At 39.2% G+C, this 19,617-nt stretch overlaps 1 protein-coding gene across 4 annotated transcripts in view; it reads left to right on the top strand.

Annotated features, from left to right (window-relative positions):
• The window catches only part of tmem147 (transmembrane protein 147), a 66,149-nt gene that overhangs the window by 6,625 nt on the left and 39,907 nt on the right, over window positions 1-19,617 (top strand). For 3 of the 4 annotated variants that reach the window (XM_060900283.1, XM_060900282.1, XM_060900284.1), the window contains exons 3-8: window positions 592-661; window positions 769-834; window positions 2,430-2,566; window positions 8,336-8,420; window positions 8,679-8,800; window positions 12,040-12,104. In XM_060900283.1, coding sequence (XP_060756266.1) covers window positions 592-661; window positions 769-834; window positions 2,430-2,566; window positions 8,336-8,420; window positions 8,679-8,800; window positions 12,040-12,104 — 545 coding nt within the window. Of the gene's footprint in view, window positions 1-591; window positions 662-768; window positions 835-2,429; window positions 2,567-8,335; window positions 8,421-8,678; window positions 8,801-12,039; window positions 12,312-19,617 lie in introns of those variants that run through there. The other variant, XM_060900285.1, reaches the window with a different exon arrangement.

The following is a 19,617-nucleotide window of genomic DNA, read 5'->3' as shown; positions in this document are numbered from 1 at the left end:
AAAATTTTTTATAGTATCAGGTGCAATTTGTGCAGTTTTATAAGGAAATGAGCTGTAAGTTTTCCCGAGCATTTGCTTTACTGAACAGTCACAACTTCCTTCTTATTCTTTCTGAGAAGGCGGCAAAACCCAGCAGCCTTCTCACGTTTTTTTGTAATATGCTGATTTCTTTACTGACGTACAAACATTTTTCTGCAACGTTCAATTTTGTGCTGGAAAACTAATGTTTGGAAATCTAGAAGGTTTGTTTTTGGACTGACTTGATTATGTAGAAGGCATACAATTAAACTCTATAACAAAGTTTGTACTAAAAAAAAAAAGGTTGCCTATGACTTTTGAACCGTACTGTATATGAAACTGAAGCCAAAATGTAAAAAGATCAAAGAAAGTTTTTTTTGTTTATTATAAGCTGAAAGACAGAACGGCTGAGAGACTGCATGTTTGAGATTCATCGTGTATCATAAAGTTACGAGCATTCAGTAATAAGGTTGTCTATTTCATAGTAACATGACAGTGAGGGTGTTCTTTTACAGTGTTATGGAAAAACTGTTTTGTTTGTAAAATTAATATCTGTTGTCGCTGCTGTTTCAGGTCAGAATACAATGCATTCTGGAGATGTGTCCAAGCAGGGGCCACGTACCTCTTTGTACAGCTATGCAAAGTGAGGAAGTATCTTAGATCTCAATAGCATAACAAATAAATTGCATCTTCAACAGTCATAAGACTTGTGACCTCATGCTCATCACTATTTTGTTTTATGGCCTACAGATGCTGTTCCTTGCTACATTTTTTCCTACCTGGGAAGGCGGTGCTGGTGTATATGATTTTGTCGGGGTAAGCAACTTGTAACAACAAACCTCACTTCAGTTTTAGTTAAGAACTGATTATGTCCAGTACCAGACAAAAGTTTGGACACGCCTTCTAATTCAGTGTTTTATCTTTATTTTTATAAATTAAAAGTCACTTTGTCTTAAAGTAATGATGGATGTTGTTTCTCTTTACTTAGTTGTTCAGTTCTCGACATAATATGGATTACTACAGTTGTTCGTCGTAATAGGCCTGTTTACTGTGTTTTTATTATAAATTTGTTCTTGCAGTGCTGGTGCAAATTGTTACTCTCACTCAGGACCTTTCTACTTTCTTCTTCTTATTATTTATTATTATTATTTCTCCAAACGTTTTTTAGGACGCTGTTTCTCCCTCAGTTTTCAACCAATCATCATGAAATTTCACATGAAGAATACCTCTGGGCTGAATTAAGTTCCTATGACTTTTGGTGCTGATCTGGATCACTGATCTGGAATGATCCATGACAAATGGGATTTTTCCTCACTAAGTGTCATTCTCTATCTCTTACCGTTCTGGATCTATAGGGTACGGTGACCAGACGTCCCGGTCTAGTCTCAGTATCTATCTAGTTGTTGTTGTTATTATTAACATTTTTTAGGATGCTATTTCTCCTTCAGTTTTCAACCAATCATCACCAAATTTCACATGAAGAATACATCTGGGCTGAATTATGTTGCTATGACTTTTGGTGATGATCTGGATCACTGATCTGGAATGATCCATGAAAAACGGGATTTTTTTTTTCAATCACTTATAATTCTGTCAAGTTTCATGTTTTTGTTTTTTTTTTAATTCAGGGTAGCAGGGCGCAACTTTTCCTCACTAAGTATCATTCTTTGTCTCTTACCTTTCCGGATCGATAGGGTACAGTGAGCAGACGTCCCTGTTTGTAACAGTTAGCGCAAATCACTGTGACTTTAGTCATAGTCTCTATCTGGTTTGCTATTTACTGTTTGATCTCAAATGCATTAAGAAGGCAAGAAACTCGTCCACTAATTATCTTTCGATGAGGCACTGCTGTTAATTGAAAAGCATTCCAGGTGACGACCTCATGAAGCTGGTTAAGATAATGCCAATAGTTTGCAAAGCGCCATCAAGATGAATGGTGGATATTTTGAAGAATCTAAAATATGAATGTTTTGTTGAACACAATTCCATATATGTTCCACGTTATTCTATAGTTTTGATGTCTTCAGTATTGTTCTACAATGTAGAAAATGATCAAAATACAGAAAAACCTATCTATGAATGAGTAGAGTAGAGGTGTACAAACTTCTGACTGGTACTGTGTACAGTATTTTTGGTTACCTTTACACGTATTCGTAACAGAAACGTTCAGTTTGCAGCTTTGAAAGTCATATTGATTGCAAAATACCTGATCCAACATGAGCTGAGCATAAATTACTCCAGATGTATAGGAGTTTATCAACATTATGGATGTGATATCACATGGGCTTGGAATTTTTTAAAGCAAGAAAATGACATAAATGTGGATTTTAATGAGAAATCAGACAGGTTAGTGTTTAATAATGAGGTCACGTGATCATTTCATATTTGCTCTTTTATGTTGTGAACTACAGGAGTTCATGAAGGCCACAGTGGACATGGCAGATCTGCTCGGGCTTCACCTCGTCATGTCCAGAAATGCTGGGAAGGGAGAGTACAAAATAATGGTGGCTGCTATGGGCTGGGCCACAGCTGAACTGGTTATGTCAAGGTACAAAACACACACACACACACACACACACACACACACACACACACACACACACACACACACAAGAAGTCACTCATTTAAAACAGCACTCTGGTGAAATTTAAAGTGCAGCTTCCAGTTCTTTACTTGAGTGCAAAAGTATAAACTCAAATCTGCTTCAAGTAAGAAAGGAAATGCACAAGAGTCACAAATGCAAAAGATGTCAAATCTCACACTGAGTTTCATTACTGATGTTAAACTTTTGCAATGGAACCAAGGAACGTAGGCAAAGAACTAAACTTCGCTAACAACAGCTGTATCCCTAAATCTCTGAAATATTAGCAAGTATGTAAATACATTTGCTGTTACTAGCTAACTACAACCCCGATTCCAAAAAAGTTGGGACAAAGTACAAATTGTAAATAAAAACGGAATGCAATGATGTGGAAGTTTCAAAATTCCATATTTTATTCAGAATAGAACATAGATGACATATCAAATGTTTAAACTGAGAAAATGTATCATTTAAAGAGAAAAATTAGGTGATTTTAAGTTTCATGACAACAACACATCTCAATAAAGTTGGGACAAGGCCATGTTTACCACTGTGAGACATCCCCTTTTCTCTTTGCAACAGTCTGTAAACGTCTGGGGACTGAGGAGACAAGTTGCTCAAGTTTAGGGATAGGAATGTTAACCCATTCTTGTCTAATGTAGGATTCTAGTTGCTCAACTGTCTTAGGTCTTTTTTGTCGTATCTTCCGTTTTATGATGCGCCAAATGTTTTCTATGGGTGAAAGATCTGGACTGCAGGCTGGCCAGTTCAGTACCCGGACCCTTCTTCTACGCAGCCATGATGCTGTAATTGATGCAGTATGTGGTTTGGCATTGTCATGTTAGAAAATGCAAGGTCTTCCCTGAAAGAGACGTCGTCTGGATGGGAGCATATGTTGCTCTAGAACCTGGATATACCTTTCAGCATTGGTGGTGTCTTTCCAGATGTGTAAGCTGCCCATGCCACACGCACGAATGCAACCCCATACCATCAGAGATGCAGGCTTCTGAACTGAGCGCTGATAACAACTTGGGTCGTCCTTCTCCTCTTTAGTCCGAATGACACGGCGTCCCTGATTTCCATAAAGAACTTCACATTTTGATTCGTCTGACCACAGAACAGTTTTCCACTTTGCCACAGTCCATTTTAAATGAGCCTTGGCCCAGAGAAGACGTCTGCGCTTCTGGATCATGTTTAGATACGGCTTTTTCTTTGAACTATAGAGTTTTAGCTGGCAACGGCGGATGGCGCGGTGAATTGTGTTCACAGATAATGTTTTCTGGAAATATTCCTGAGCCCATTTTGTGATTTCCAATACAGAAGCATGCCTGTATGTGATGCAGTGCCGTCTAAGGGCCCGAAGATCACGGGCACCCAGTATGGTTTTCCGGCCTTGACCCTTACGCACAGAGATTCTTCCAGATTCTCTGAATCTTTTGATGATATTATGCACTGTAGATGATGATATGTTCAAACTCTTTGCAATTTTACACTGTCGAACTCCTTTCTGATATTGCTCCACTATTTGTCAGCGCAGAATTAGGGGGATTGGTGATCCTCTTCCCAGCTTTACTTCTGAGAGCCGCTGCCACTCCAAGATGCTCTTTTTATACCCAGTCATGTTAATGACCTATTGCCAATTGACCTAATGAGTTGCAATTTGGTCCTCCAGCTGTTCCTTTTTTGTACCTTTAACTTTTCCAGCCTCTTATTGCCCCTGTCCCAACTTCTTTGAGATGTGTTGCTGTCATGAAATTTCAAATGAGCCAATATTTGGCATGAAATTTCAAAATGTCTCACTTTCGACATTTGATATGTTGTCTATGTTCTATTGTGAATACAATATCAGTTTTTGAGATTTGTAAATTATTGCATTCCGTTTTTATTTACAATTTGTACTTTGTCCCAACTTTTTTTGGAATCGGGGTTGTAGTATGCTAATATGTCTTAGTATGGATAAATATGCAGGTGATTATAGGAACTCGTGCATGCTGATTGGTCGAGAGATTCGAATTATTTCTCGCGAATCACCTCGAGCGACTCGGCAAAATGGCGGCCAATTGCTTCGTCACCGTAAGTGAGGAAGAATTACAAATGATGAAAGAAAATGCTGTTCCTAAAAGCACTAAAGATGCTACGAAGTTTGGTCGAAAACTATTCAAAGGTAAGGTGGACTTGTGATTTATTTTATCGATTTCAAAACAAAGGATTTTATGTGACTCGGCGTAGATAAGTGACACAAGTCTGCGAGCGCCGTTATTACATTTGCATGCCGCTTTTGAAGATTGAAATAAATTATGTTTTTTTAAATACAATTTAAAAATTTTTTAAAAATAATCACCTGTGTTTTTGTACTAAAACAATTATCCGCCTCAGGCTCAGTGAATGTAGGTGAATAATAACCTCGACTTTGTCTCGATTATTATTATTAACTGATATTCACCTCGCCTTGGGTGAATAATTGTTAAATGTAATATTGCTCCTCATGTTCTTGTTATCCCATCCATTAGTCTTTTATATTTATGGATTTATTCAGTTTTTTGATGCTGTCTTCAAAAAAAGGCACTTTATGACTTAAAAAATAAAGTTTATGGAGTGAACTGATCTATTTTTGGATGTAATATGTCGCATGTAATGATTCCCACAATTCGATTGGATTCACGATATCGGGTTCACTTTTTGTTTTCCCACAATATTTTTAAAAATAATATTACAATATTAAGATGAAGAAAAATTTATAACCAAAAAGTTGCAACATTAGGAAAATACATTTTTTTTAATTAAATTAAATATTCCTTTTGTAAAATAAAAAAAAAAATCATTTTCTTAATAAGCAACAATAATTAATTATTTACCCACATTTGTAAATGTTGGAATAAAATATAATACCCTATTAACTAAAATCTCATCTCATCTTATTATCTCTAGCCGCTTTATCCTGTTCTACAGGGTCGCAGGCAAGCTGGAGCCTATCCCAGCTGACTACGGGTGAAAGGCGGGGTACACCCTGGACAAGTCGCCAGGTCATCACAGGGCTGACACATAGACACAGACAACCATTCACACTCACATTCACACCTACGGTCAATTTAGAGTCACCAGTTAACCTAACCTGCATGTCTTTGGACTGTGGGGGAAACCGGAGCACCCGGAGGAAACCCACGCGGACACGGGGAGAACATGCAAACTCCACACAGAAAGGCCCTCGCTGGCCACGGGGCTCGAACCCGGACCTTCTTGCTGTGAGGCGACAGTGCTAACCACTACACCACCGTGCCGCCCCTAATAATAATAATAATAATAAAAAAGTGGCTTTTTTCATGGTATATCAGATATATTCCATTCAGCTAGCATGATCTTGAACTTTTCGACTCGTTCCATATCCATGCTAGCTGAATGGAATATATCTGATATATCATGAAAAAAAGCCAGCCAATATAATTTAAATAGATCACTCAGAGCCTTGATATATTTCATATGAAAAATACAAGTTTTTCAACACGAGAAGATAAACTTCATACCTTCAAGCCAGTGTGTGATTTTCATTTTATTATATAGACACAATCACACACAAAAAGTACCCAAACTTATCAAAACAGTTCAGCGATTTCCTCACGAGTGACATAGAGATTTATATCATGGTTTTGGTTTTCCATGTCCCAGATGTAGCTCGTATGAAATATACGAATGGTGTATTTCCCAGTAAAACACTTGTCTGTGTAATATAATGTTTTTATGGGCGTTATTACAGCCCTCTGCTGTCTAAACAATGTAATTACAGCTAGGAAAAACTGAGATTACGCAGCCTGATAATAATTACGATTCCTTTTTAATTTCATTTTTTCAAATCGTCAAAAATTTGTATCACCGTTTATTGTTACACGATATATCGTTACATACTTAGCAGAAAGTAAAGATTTTTCTTTTGAAACCATGGTAAGTAACAGTAAAAGCCTTAAGTGAAGGAAATTTAAAGGAGAGCTGAAGTCATTTTTAAACTTGCTTTATTTCTTAATTAATGTGTTATTCAATTACGTTTTCCGTTTTAGTAACCTTACACTACCGTTCAAAAGTTTGGGGTCACTTTGAAATGTCCTTATTTTTGAAAGAAAAGCACCGTTCTTTTCAATGAAGATCACTTTAAACTAATCAGAAATCCACTCTATACATTGCTAATGTGGTAAATGACTATTCTAGCTGCAAATGTCTGGTTTTTGGTGCAATATCTCCATAGGTGTATAGAGGCCCATTTCCAGCAACTCTCACTCCAGTGTTCTAATGGTACAATGTGTTTGCTCATTGCCTCAGAAGGCTAATGGATGATTAGAAAACCCTTGTACAATCATGTTAGCACAGCTGAAAACAGTTGAGCTCTTTAGAGAAGCTATAAAACTGACCTTCCTTTGAGCAGATTGAGTTTCTGGAGCATCACATTTGTGGGGTCGATTAAATGCTCAAAATGGCCAGAAAAATGTCTTGACTATATTTTCTATTCGTTTTACAACTTATGGTGGTAAATAAAAGTGTGACTTTTCATGGAAAACACAAAATTGTCTGGGTGACCCCAAACTTTTGAATGGTAGTGTATATATCATGACTTTAATTGCAATTAGTTGCCAATACAATATTATACTAATCGGCCTATTCGTTTTTTAGCCATGTTGAATTTAGTTAGTTTGGTCCACGGCAGGCGTCGCTTATCCGCGCGATTTTCACGAGACTTGTGTGAGACTTCAAAATGTGAAGTGTCAGCCAGGTGTCAGCGCCGCCATTTTGAAAACCGTTTTCCAAACGAAATATTGCACAAAAACGAGTTTAAATGACGATTACTGCCTACTTTTTTCAAACTTTCCTGATCACTATCGAAACAAACAAAAATTCCGGCTTGATTACATCAGCGTTCGAAAGAGGGGCGCGCGTCTTGACAACGTTGGCAGATGTTGGTCACTTTGATTTCCGCTGTACGTTTTACTTCCGTCCTACGATGTCTCACACAGGTCTCAACCAATCTCGTTTACGGCCATCGCTTTGATCTATGGACTGATATATCGCATAGCATATTCCAAACACTCAACTTGCTATAGCAGTTACAAAATGGCTCTCAAAAACGCATTCCTATATTTAATAAAATGAGAGAAATAGAATTTTGATAAGGGAGCGCCCAGCCACCCTGTGAAGGAAACTCATTTCGGCTGCTTGTATCCGGTGATTAGGGTGAGAAGCACAGTCACTCGGGAGGAGCTCGGAGTAGAGCCGCTGCTCCTCCACATCGAGAGGAATCTGCTGAGGTGGCTCGGGCATCTCTTTCGGATGCCTCCTGGACGCCTCCTTGGGGAGGTGTTCCAGGCATGTCCCCCCGGGAGGAGGTGCCGGGGAAGACCCAGGACATGTTGGAGGGACTATGTCTCTCGGCTGGCCTGGGAACGCCTCGGTGTTCTTCCCGAGGAGCTGGCCGAGGTGTCTGGGGAGAGGGTAGTTTGGGTGTCCATGCTCAGACTGCTGCCTCCACGACCCGGCCCTGGATAAGCGGAAGAAAATTAGATGAGATGAGAATTTTGATAATTAAAAAAAATTGCCTTTAGTTCTCCTTTAAATGTATAATAAACCTTTATGTTCATTATACAATCGTAGACACCTTTTTTTTTAATATATATCAAATGAATGTGAAAAATAGCTAGTTTGTTGTGTGAAGCTGATTTGCAGAAAATGTTAGTCATGTTAATGTACTTCAACAGGTGTATTCCTTTATGGGTCGGGGCTCGAGGGATTGAGTTCGATTGGAAATACATCCAAATGAGCTTTGATTCCAACATCAGTTTGGTAAGAGGGAGTGTGTTTTTACTTTACATTTTTGCAAAATAATGTGAAGTGGAACGCTGATTTGGGTAAACCGTTGTGTTTGGTTATATGGTAAGTAATATAGCCTGATATACTCATAACTCCTCATAAAGAATTATGACTATAAGAAGCCAGTGTCCACTTCTATTGGGCTGCTGTTCCACAGGTTTTTGGTTTGCTGTTTTTGTGTATGTGAGACTGTAAGTATTGGAACAGCAGTCTTTGTCATTTCTGGTATAGGTTCACTACATCGCCATGGCTGCAGTAGTGTGGATGTTCACACGGTACGACCTGCCGAAAAGTTTCCGCCTGCCAGTGACTGTGCTGCTGGGGCTCTGTGTGTACAAGGCATTTTTAATGGAGTGAGTATCTCGCATTTCAGATGAACCTTGCACAATACTTACTGGGAAAAATAATACCTGTGCACAATACACCATTAATCTGACTGCTCTTCGCGTCATCATCCCCTTTACATACAGAATGTGTGGGTTTTTTTTTTAATGTAATACTTGTAAAACTTTTCCAGTTTGTTTTGTGTGCTGTTTTGTATTATTTTCATAGTAAGAAATAATATATACAGTGGTGCTTGAAAGTTTGTGAACCCTTTAGAGTTTTCTATATTTCTGCATAAATATGACCTAAAACATCATCAGATTTTCACACAAGTCCTAAAAGTAGATAAAGAGAACCCAGTTAAACAAATGAGAAAAAAATATTATACTTGGTCATTTATTTATTGAGGAAAATGATCCAATATTACATATCTGTGAGTGGCAAAAGTACGTGAACCTTTGCTTTCAGTATCTGGTGTGACCCCCTTGTGCAGCAATAACTGCAACTAAACGTTTGCGGTAACTGTTGATCAGTCCTGCACACCGGCTTGGAGGAATTTTAGCCCGTTCCTCCGTACAGAACAGCTTCAACTCTGGGATGTTGGTGGGTTTCCTCACATGACCTGCTCGCTTCAGGTCCTTCCACAACATTTTGATTGGATTAAGGTCAGGACTTTGACTTGGCCATTCCAAAACATGAACTTTATTCTTCTTTAACCATTCTTTGGTAGAACGACTTGTGTGCTTAGGGTCGTTGTCTTGCTGCATGATCCACCTTCTCTTGAGATTCAGTTCATGGACAGATGTCCTGACATTTTCCTTTAGAATTCACTGGTATAATTCAGAATTCATTGTTCCATCAATGATGGCAAGCCGTCCTGGCCCAGATGCAGCAGAACAGGCCCAAACCATGATACTACCACCACCATGTTTCACAGATGGGATAAGGTTCTTATGCTGGAATGCAGTGTTTTCCTTTCTGCAAACATAACGCTTCTCATTTAAACCAAAAAGTTCTATTTCGGTCTCATCCATCCATAAAATATTTTTCCAGTAGCCTTCTGGCTTGTCCACGTGATCTTTCGCAAACTGCAGATGAGCAGCAATGTTCTTTTTGGAGAGCAGTGGTTTTCTCCTTGCAACCCTGCCATGCACACCATTGTTGTTCAGTGTTCTGATGATGGACTCATGAACAAAACACCTGACTCTAATTTCACCTTCAAATTAACTACTAATCCTAGAGGTTCACATACTTTTGCCACTCACAGATATGTAATATTGGATCATTTTCCTCAATAAATAAATGACCAAGTATAATATTTTTGTCTCATTTGTTTAACTGGGTTCTCTTTATCTACTTTTAGGACTTGTCTGAAAATCTGATGATGTTTTAGGTCATATTTATGCAGAAATATGGAAAATTCTAAAGGGTTCACAAACTTTCAAGCACCACTGTAGTTGCCTGGGTCATGCACTTTTTTTAGATGGTCCCTTAATTTTGCCATGACTGTAAAACGCTGGTGGCCTGTGTGTCTGAAAGGTGAGCTTCAGTGGGCTTTAACTGGGGAAAAAAATGTAAATATATTCAACTGTACTTGGTTCTGTGTCCGCTCCAGAGTAAGAAAATACACACTTTTGTTCTTTTTGTGTTTTTATTTGTGTATTGTCTGTAATTATCCTGCTTATTGTCTGTATAAAGTGTACTGTTTTTTATATTGTTGATGGCATACATATTTATAATGTACACTGCATATTATAGATAGATAATTGTATATTATTGATATTATAGATTTTTATGCATAATATAGTGAATATTATAGATATAGCTATTTAGATTATCGATAGATATTGTATAATACAGATACTTTAGATTTAGACAGAGTATAATATAGATATTGTATATTATGTATATTGTATATAATAGTTATTGTAGACTGCATATCATTTACTGTCTATTGTACATATACATTTTGCTTATATTACAAATACATAACTTACACATGCATATATTCACACTTTTCTTTCTGTATCACGGCAGGGACACCAACTGCCAAAACAAATTCCATGTGTGTGTCAACACACTTGGCCAGTAAATCTGATTCTGATACTGATTTCTTAAGAAATAGAAAAGAGAATCTTGAATTTGCAGCAAATGTCTCAATATAAAATCAACTTTACCATGGTGCATTTAAGTGGCACCAAAATGAGACACTGGCTGTGTCCGAAATCACCCACTCATTCACTACTCCTTACTCACTATATAGGGAATTCTATATAGTGAGCTCATTGGAAAAAATGAATAAACACTTTCGGACACTGCGCCGATATTTACGTCATTACTGTCGCACAATTAAAACGTGTCAGATCAGGAGGCTGGTGGGTTTTCAGAATAATAAATACATGCATGTATTTTTGTGATAAATCCATATTATACTGAGCGTATTTCCCACATTAATCAATACAAAGTACTTTGTGCCTGCTGCATCTTTCAATTCTAAATCAAGGCTGAATACTTTCTTTGCTGCTGCCTTTTATTAAATCAAATTTGAGACTTTTGATTAATTCCTCGCTCTGCACTCTAACGTTTATTCTTCTATTTTATGTCTTATTCTATTTTAGCTTATTTTCAATTGTACTTGACTGTCCATTCACCCCAACACACTTTTTTTTTTTTTCTTTCAGTGCAACCACAATGCATGATATGATGTATGTATTGCTTAGTTAGTGACCATCGGTTGTACATTACTTTTCACGGTGCATTGTGGGATACTATGAGTCCATTATATAGGGTGTAATAATTCTCACTATACATTCGGACAGCACTACAAAATTGTGAACTTAGTGAGTGATTTTGGACACGGGCTGATTCAGTCTGGTAGATACTGATCGTATAAGAACCGGCACTGGGTTTCAGTACCCAACCCTACAGTAGGTGTCCTCACACTGCCATAAAGAGATTGTGCACTTTTTTGAAGTTTTATTGTCCTTGTTATGAAGACCGGGAAGAGGAGGACAGTCCTGGTCCCACTTTTTTAGGTTTTGATCCAATATCAATCCTGGAATTCTGGGCATTGTTTGATTTTCCAAAATTTGTTAAAAAAAATCATTACAATTAATAGTAGAAGATCCACATGTGTGTGTGAGTGAGTGAGTGAGTGAGTGAGTGAGTGAGTGAGTGAGTGAGTGAGTGAGTGAGTGAGTGAGTGAGTTCTGAATAATTTGGAGCACATGGTACTATACACATTTGTTCTTTCTCTCCCTGTGCCTAGGCTGTTTGTTCATGTGTTTCTCCTGGGCAGCTGGACGGCTCTGTTGGTGAAAGCAGTGTTAACAGGTGCCATCTCCCTCTGCTCCCTCTTCCTGTTTGTCACACTGGTTCACAGCAACTAAGGCTTTTCTAATGTCGCCACACATTCGGGTGTTTTTCTAAGAAAAATACATGCTAAATGTTTTGTCTGTCAAAGGTGTCAGCAAGATGATGTCAGTGATGTCTGTTGTATTATTTTTTTTTTTGTCTTTGAATTAAAATATAAAGAAATAACCCAAGATCAGTTGATTCATTTTTTATGTTTACTTAAAGCTGCAGGTGTCCTTATGTGTTTCCTTTAGATTGTCCAGTTTTTGTTCCTCTGTCTAAAAGCATGCTGGTAGGTGAGTCTAAATTGCCCCTAGGCGTGAAGGAGTGCGCGCGCGTGTGTGTGTGTGTGTGTGCACGCACGTGTGCCCTATAATACGCTAGCGTCCAATCCATGCTGTATCATGGCCAGTGTTCCCAGGATAGGCTCCAGATCCACTGCGATCCTGCCCAGTATAAAGTGGTTACTGAAGATGAATGAATAAATAGCTGTACACTTTTAGTAATTTCTTTACACAGTGAATATCTGGATTTAATTGGAGTTGTTGGTTGTGACTTGGACATACAGGAAGCTTCATCATTTCAGTTTGTAATCAGACACTGGCTGTCAAAAAAAGACTGGAATCGTTATATTTTCTCGTTTTCATTTTTTGGGGAAGAACCCTGACTGATTTTAAAATGCTAGAACCTTACATGTGATCGAGATGTATGCAAAAGAGGAATGCACCTCAGTTCAGGAAAACCTATACGCTCTCTGAAGTAAAGGACTCAAACTCTACTTTTCCTCGTCACTTCAGGGGTGCCACCTTTAGTCTGTATCTTTTTGAATCTGTACATCTTTAGAAATGATTTAAGGTACATAATTTTAAAAACTAATTAAAGGTATACTGGATATATTTTCTTGGGTAAAGATGCCACAAAAGGGACAAAAAAAGGAGACTTTGTTACCACCACAAGGAAAATTATGTATATTTAGCAATTATTCCACAAAATCGAGTTGTACATGAACTGATAGCCGACTTGATAAATAATTCGAAAAATAAAAACTTTATACAAAACGTCAAACAAAATAATTTCCTCTTAGGCGGACTTCTTAAAAGCCTTTTCTCGATTACGTTAATTATGTCTTATATTAGATATGGTTAGTTTTTTCTTTTTTTTTTTAAAGAAAAAACTAACCATTCTTAAAAGCCTATCGATGGCTACACGAATTGATTTGTGTTGTTGTTTTTTTTTTTTTTGTAGAACGTGCCATCTTGCTGTCATGCTGAGGTATAGAATAGCTTTAAATGTTTATTTAATTCTAATGAGGACATTTCAGTTATATAATTTTCAAACTTCGAGCTTTTGAACAAGTTTTAATGCTTAAAGATGAAGAATGTAAACAAACTGGCAAAATGACAGGAGCGATTTGTGAAAAATGCTATAATAATATAATAATAATTCTTGAAAAAAAAAAAGATCTGTTCTTGCCATCCATTTTTTTTTCTTTTTAGATAGGACAGTGTAGAGAGACAGGAAATGAGCGGGAGAGAGAGACGGGGAGGGATCAGGAAATGACCTCGGGTCGGAATCGAACCCGGGTTCCCGGACCCATGGCACGGTGCCCTAGCCACCTGAGCCACGACACCCCCGCCATCCATTTTTTGTTGCTTTTTTTTTGGAGTTTTGTTTTCGAGTAGAGTTTTTATTTCGTCCTCGGTTGGTTCAGCAACACGCACTGCCGTTTTGTTTTTCTCTACTCACAGTATATGAGCTGATAGCCTAGTAGTAGAGTAGCCAATCAGAGTGCATGATTGCTCATATCCAGTGAATATGAATAGAATAAATATGTATATATAATAGTAGAAGATTTCAGAATTTCAGCATGTGATATACAGTCAAGCCGGAAAGTCTGCACACCCTTTTCACCTTCTCCACGTTTTATGTTACAGGCTTATTCTACAATAGATTAAGTTCATTTTTTGTCACAAAATTCTACACAAAATAGCCCATAATGACAAAGTGAAAGCAGATTTTTAGACATTTGTGCTAATTTATTAAAAATTAAAATGTAAAATATCATATGTACACAAGTGTGCACACCCTCTGATGTGACACCCAAAAGTGAGCTGGGCTGCATTTTGTTTCCACTGATACTGCTTGAGATGTTTCTACAACTTAGAGTCCACCTGTGGTAAATTCAATTGATTGGACATGGTTGGGGATTGCAAGCACCTGCCTATATAAGGTCCCACAGTTGACAGTGCATGTCAGAGCAAACTCCAAGCCATGGGGTCAAAGGAATTATTTGTAGACCTCAGAAACAGGATTGCATCAAGGTATAGATCTGGAGAAGGGTACAGAAAAATTGCTGCAGCTTTACAGGTCCCAAAGAGCACAGTGGCCACAATCATTCATAAATGGAAGAAGTTTGGAACCACCAAGAATTTTCCTAAATCTGGCCGCCCGGCCAAACTGAGCGATTGGGGAAGATGGGCCTTGGCCAGGGAAGTGAGCAGGAACCTGAGGGTCATTCTGACAGAGCTCCAGCATATCCTTGTGGAGATGGGAGAACCTTTCAGAAGATCAACCATCCAGGCAGCACTCCACAAATCAGGCCTTTATGGTAGAGTGGCCAGACAGAAGCCACTCCTTAGTAAAAGGCACATGACAGCCCGCTTGGAGTTTGCCAAAAGGCACCTAGAGGACTCTCAAACCATGAGAAACAAGATTCTCTAGCCTGATGAAACCAAAATTGAACTTTTTGGCCTGAATACCAAGCGCCACATCTGGAGGAAACCAGGCACTGCTCATCACCTGGCTAATGCCATTCCTACAGTGAAGCATGGCGGTGGCAGCATCATGATGTGGGGATGTTTTTCAGAGCGGGAACGGGGCGACTAGTCCTGATAGAGGGAAAGATGAATGCAGCTAAGTACACCGAGATCCTTGAAGAAAACCTGCTCCAGAGCGCTCTGGACCTCAGACTGGGGCGAAGGTTTACCTTCCAACATGACAACGACCTGAAGCACACAGCCAAGAGAACAAAAGAGTGGCTTCAGAGAAAGTCTGTGAATGTCCTTGAGTGGCCCAGCCAGAGCCCAGACCTGAATCCAATTGAACATCTGTGGAAGGAGCTGAAAATGGCTGTGTACTGATGCTCTCCATCCAACCTGGCGGAGCTTGCAAGGATATGCCAAGAGGAATGGGCAAAAATATCCAGAAACAAGTGTGCCAAGCTCGTAGCTTCTTTCCCAAGATGCCTTGAAGCTGTAATTGCTGCCAAAGGTGCATCAACCAAGTATTAGGCTAAGGGTGTGTACAGATATCTCATCTCATTATCTCTAGCCACTTTATCCTGTTCTACAGGGTCGCAGGCAAGCTGGAGCCTATCCTAGCTGACTACGGACGAAAGGCAGGATACACCCTGGACAAGTCGCCAGGTCATCACAGGGCCGACACATAGACACAGACAACCATTCACACTCACATTCACGGTCAATTTAGAGTCACCAGTTAACCTAACCTGCATGTCTTTGGACTGTGGGGGAAACCGGAGCACCCGGAGGAAACCCACGCGGACAACATGCAAACTCCACACAGAAAGGCCCTCGCCGGCCACGGGGCTCGAACCCGGACCTTCTTGCTGTGAGGCGACAGCACTAACCACTACACCACCGTGCCGCCCTGTGTACAGATATGTAACCCCTAAATAACCTGTTTTTGTCAGCAAAATAAAATTGCATGTTTTCTAAAAACCTGTTTTCAGTTCATAATTATTGGTGATTGTGTGTAAATGTTTGAAGCAAAAAAATGAATTCAATCTATTGTAGAATAAGTCTGTAACATAATAAAATGTGGAGAAGGTGAAAGAGGTGTGCAGACTTTACAGCTTGACTGTATTCAGTATGTGAAGAATTTTCAGAATGCTGTCCTTTTCTGTCAGTTACTCAGCCTGTGTACAAATGACTTAACACAGCCATTTAAAAAAAAAATATTTTGGCTGTCTGTACAGTTATAGTGCATTTTGTATAAGATTTAAATTGAAACTATAACAAGAAGATATCACCCAAGTTTGGACAAAACCTCAGTGTCGTGACGGCCAGCGCTGTGGACTGATATGTTGCCTGTAGACAGAACTTTTGATACATAGTTACTGTTTACATATGCACTCGTGTTTTCGTGTTTGGTTCTCTTCCAGAAATGTTTTATTTAAACAAACAGCCAACTTCATTGGGGTAGAGCTGTATTAAGCAACCAAAATTTTCGTACGTAATAATGGTATTTGCAGTATAATTTTTGATCCAAATCTTCAGTTGTAAGAAGCATAGACTATCTTAAAAGTAGACAGCCTTTCGATTTCATAAAATTGATAATTTAGTTCCCTCTGAAATTTGGTCATTGTGATATGTTTATTTCTGTAATATCTCATAAAATATCAGTCCATTCTGTGTCTGGGAAGTTATTTAATTTGAGGGGATTCCTGAGCAAATGTACATGAAATCGCTCGCTTCACGCAGTCAAGCAGACAGAGAAAGTCTGTGTGCGCATGCACAGGTTTACCTTCTTTTTCTTCTTCTTTTGGGTTTTACGCCAGCTGGCATCCACAGTGTTGCACTACTGCCATCTACAGGTTTACCTTTGACCGTGCACTGACAGATCTATCATTCTGTCGCTAAACGAACAGCTGATCACACCGAGGTGCTCGCTGACCGCCAATATTTATTAGTTTGGTCTTGCGTTTCCTTTCCTTTACAACATAACGTCTTTTCTTCTCACTTTCCGTTACCGTAGTCGGTCTTTCACGTTTCATTTGCACACTCACGTTCTCCATTTTTCTCTCCTGTTACAAATTTGTATCCCATAATGCCTTGCGCGAATGGGGAAAGCCCAGGGGCGTAGCTAGGATTTTTCAAAGGGGGGGTCACACACTGACTGACAGCCTGAGTACATTATGTAACAAAAAAATAATCACCATTGCTAGTTTTAGGTAGCTTAGAAACCGGCTCTTCCATTATTCCTGTTTCTTCTACGTTTGCTTGGTGATGTGTTCTAGAAACGACACTAAAACTAAGCTTTGAAGCCACAAAATGCAACTTTGATGGAAAAAAAATATATAATAAATTGCTTACCTCGCTTCACGTTGAAAGAAGGAGGAAAGTTTCACTTGTTTTGATATGGCGAATTATTAACACGAGGAAATACTCGTAATTCGCAACTAAAGACTGCAGCTACACTGGCTGCTTGACCATGCTTTCTAGTGCGATCGTGTTGCGCTTGCGCAGAACTGTGTCAGTCCTGCACGCCTTGGCTCGTGCACCTGAAGGCGCGCCTTGGGCTGCACGCACACCGTTAACAAAGAACACCTGTCTTTAATCAATGAACTATGTTTAAGCTATTTAAGGACTGCACCCATGCAAGGACGATGTGAAGCATTATGCCATGTCAAGTGTGCCTTACAGAGCCTTGTTTCCTCCCCCTGTTCTTGTTGACCTCCTGGTTTTTCAACTCCTGTTTCTCGTCCCTTGATCTTGTATAGTTTTGCCTCTGATATTCTGTCCATGCCTTGATTGACCTCCTGCCTGTTTCCTCGATTATGACTTTGCCTGCTGTTTCGGACTGTTTACTTGTTGTGTGCGTTTCATGCACTTTATGCTCATATCACACTGTGTATTATTTAACATATCTGCACTTACATCCGCCTCTCCGGCACACACTCTGACAAACTGGGTTTTCGTGCCCAAACCACAGGAAGTCCATACAAGGTTATAGAAGCCCTAATGAGGCTGAGGTGACAATCTAGTTTAAAAAAAAAAAGTTACAAAAATTACAGTGGGTGCTTTTCTTTTATTCTTATGCGGCTACTGAAAAAAATGTATGGTCCGACAAAGGGGGCAGACAGGAACTATAGGACAGGAGTATTTTGGCAGTTAGGGCAGATGACAAAAGACAAAGTTCAAAACAAAACAACAAAAACATATGTCCTGTGATCTTTGAGGTGCGTAGGACTTACAGTAAACCCAAGGAAGTGTGCAATTGGGCGTGTGAATGTATGGTATCTAGGCTTCTACTTGGGTCATGGGTTCAGTGAAAGGAGTTAAGTGATTGCGGCCAACCCAAGACCCATGACCAAAAAGAAGGGGGTGAGGGAATTCCTGAGGCTGGCTGGTTTATTAAAAGATGTTTGTACCTAATTTTTCAGACACCATCAGCCTGCTAACTGACCTCACTAAAAGGGGGGCACCAGATCCAGCCCAGTGGACAGAGCCATGGAAACCAGCTTTTGCTCAGGTTAAAATGGTCTTGTTGGGGGCCCACTGTTGCATTCACCTGACTTTTCTTTCCCTTTTGTCCTGCAGAGTAAGTAAAACACAATAGAAAGGGAGTGTCCAGTGGCTCCATCGCATGATGACACCACATGTTGGTGTCTGACTCTTCAGCCCTCTAAATACAAGATGGTTCACAGGCCGGGGTCACAGGCATCAGTCAGATGGTGGGGGTATGTGGCAGCAGGGGTGTGATTGAGCATCAGCTGTGGGCAGTGAGGGGTCAGGTAGAACCAGTAGGTAACATGATGAATGTCTGATTATTGGCAATTTGGTAATTTATTTACATGTGTCTCATGTTCTTGCAAAGGGAGGTGGTGCTCGGAAGTTTATTTTCCTGTTGATAGAAAGATGTGTTTGGCATGCTTGAAACTGGTACAGGCTGTTCTGATTGCTACATTTTGGTTAGTTAAATCTTTGAGATGTAGCTTCGATCGCACATTCTTCTCTCTGCTTAATGAAGGTTACTTTGACTAGTAATGTATTTCTTCTTTTCATAAGCTTATGATCCTGATGGATGATGTAATGGTACATAACATCTCTTTTCTTTCTTAAAGTAGTGTTGTCTAAACCAGTGATGTAATGCTTCATCACACATTTACGTTATACATAGACAACTTAGCTTCACCAATCTCATCATCATCATCATCATCATCCAGTCACATAACTACAACACACTCTTGAATGTGAATACAGTAGTGTTTGAAAGTTTGTGAACCCTTTAGAATTTTCTATATTTCTGCATAAATATGACCTAAAACATGATCAGATTTTCACACAAGTCCTAAAAGTAGATAAAGAGAACCCAGTTAAACAAATGAGACAAAATATTATATTTGGTCATTTATTTATTGAGGAAAATGATCCAATATTATATATCTGTGAGTGGCAAAAGTATGTGAACATCTAGGATAAGCAGTTAATTTGAAGGTGAAATTAGTCAGGTGTTTTCAATCAATGGGATGACAATCAGGTGTGAGTGGGCACCCTGTTTTATTTAAAGAACAGGGCTCTATCAAAGTCTGATCTTCACAACACATGTTTGTGGAAGTGTATCATGGCACGAACAAAGGAGATTTCTGAGGACCTCAGAAAAAGCGTTGTTGATACTCATCAGGCTGGAAAAGGTTACAAAACCATCTGTAAAGAGTTTGGACTCCACCAATCCACAGTCAGACAGATTG

The sequence above is a fragment of the Neoarius graeffei genome, chromosome 19 (genome assembly GCF_027579695.1).
Source record: "Neoarius graeffei isolate fNeoGra1 chromosome 19, fNeoGra1.pri, whole genome shotgun sequence".
NCBI lineage: Eukaryota > Metazoa > Chordata > Actinopteri > Siluriformes > Ariidae > Neoarius > Neoarius graeffei.
This window is presented reverse-complemented; position numbering and strand designations above follow the sequence as displayed.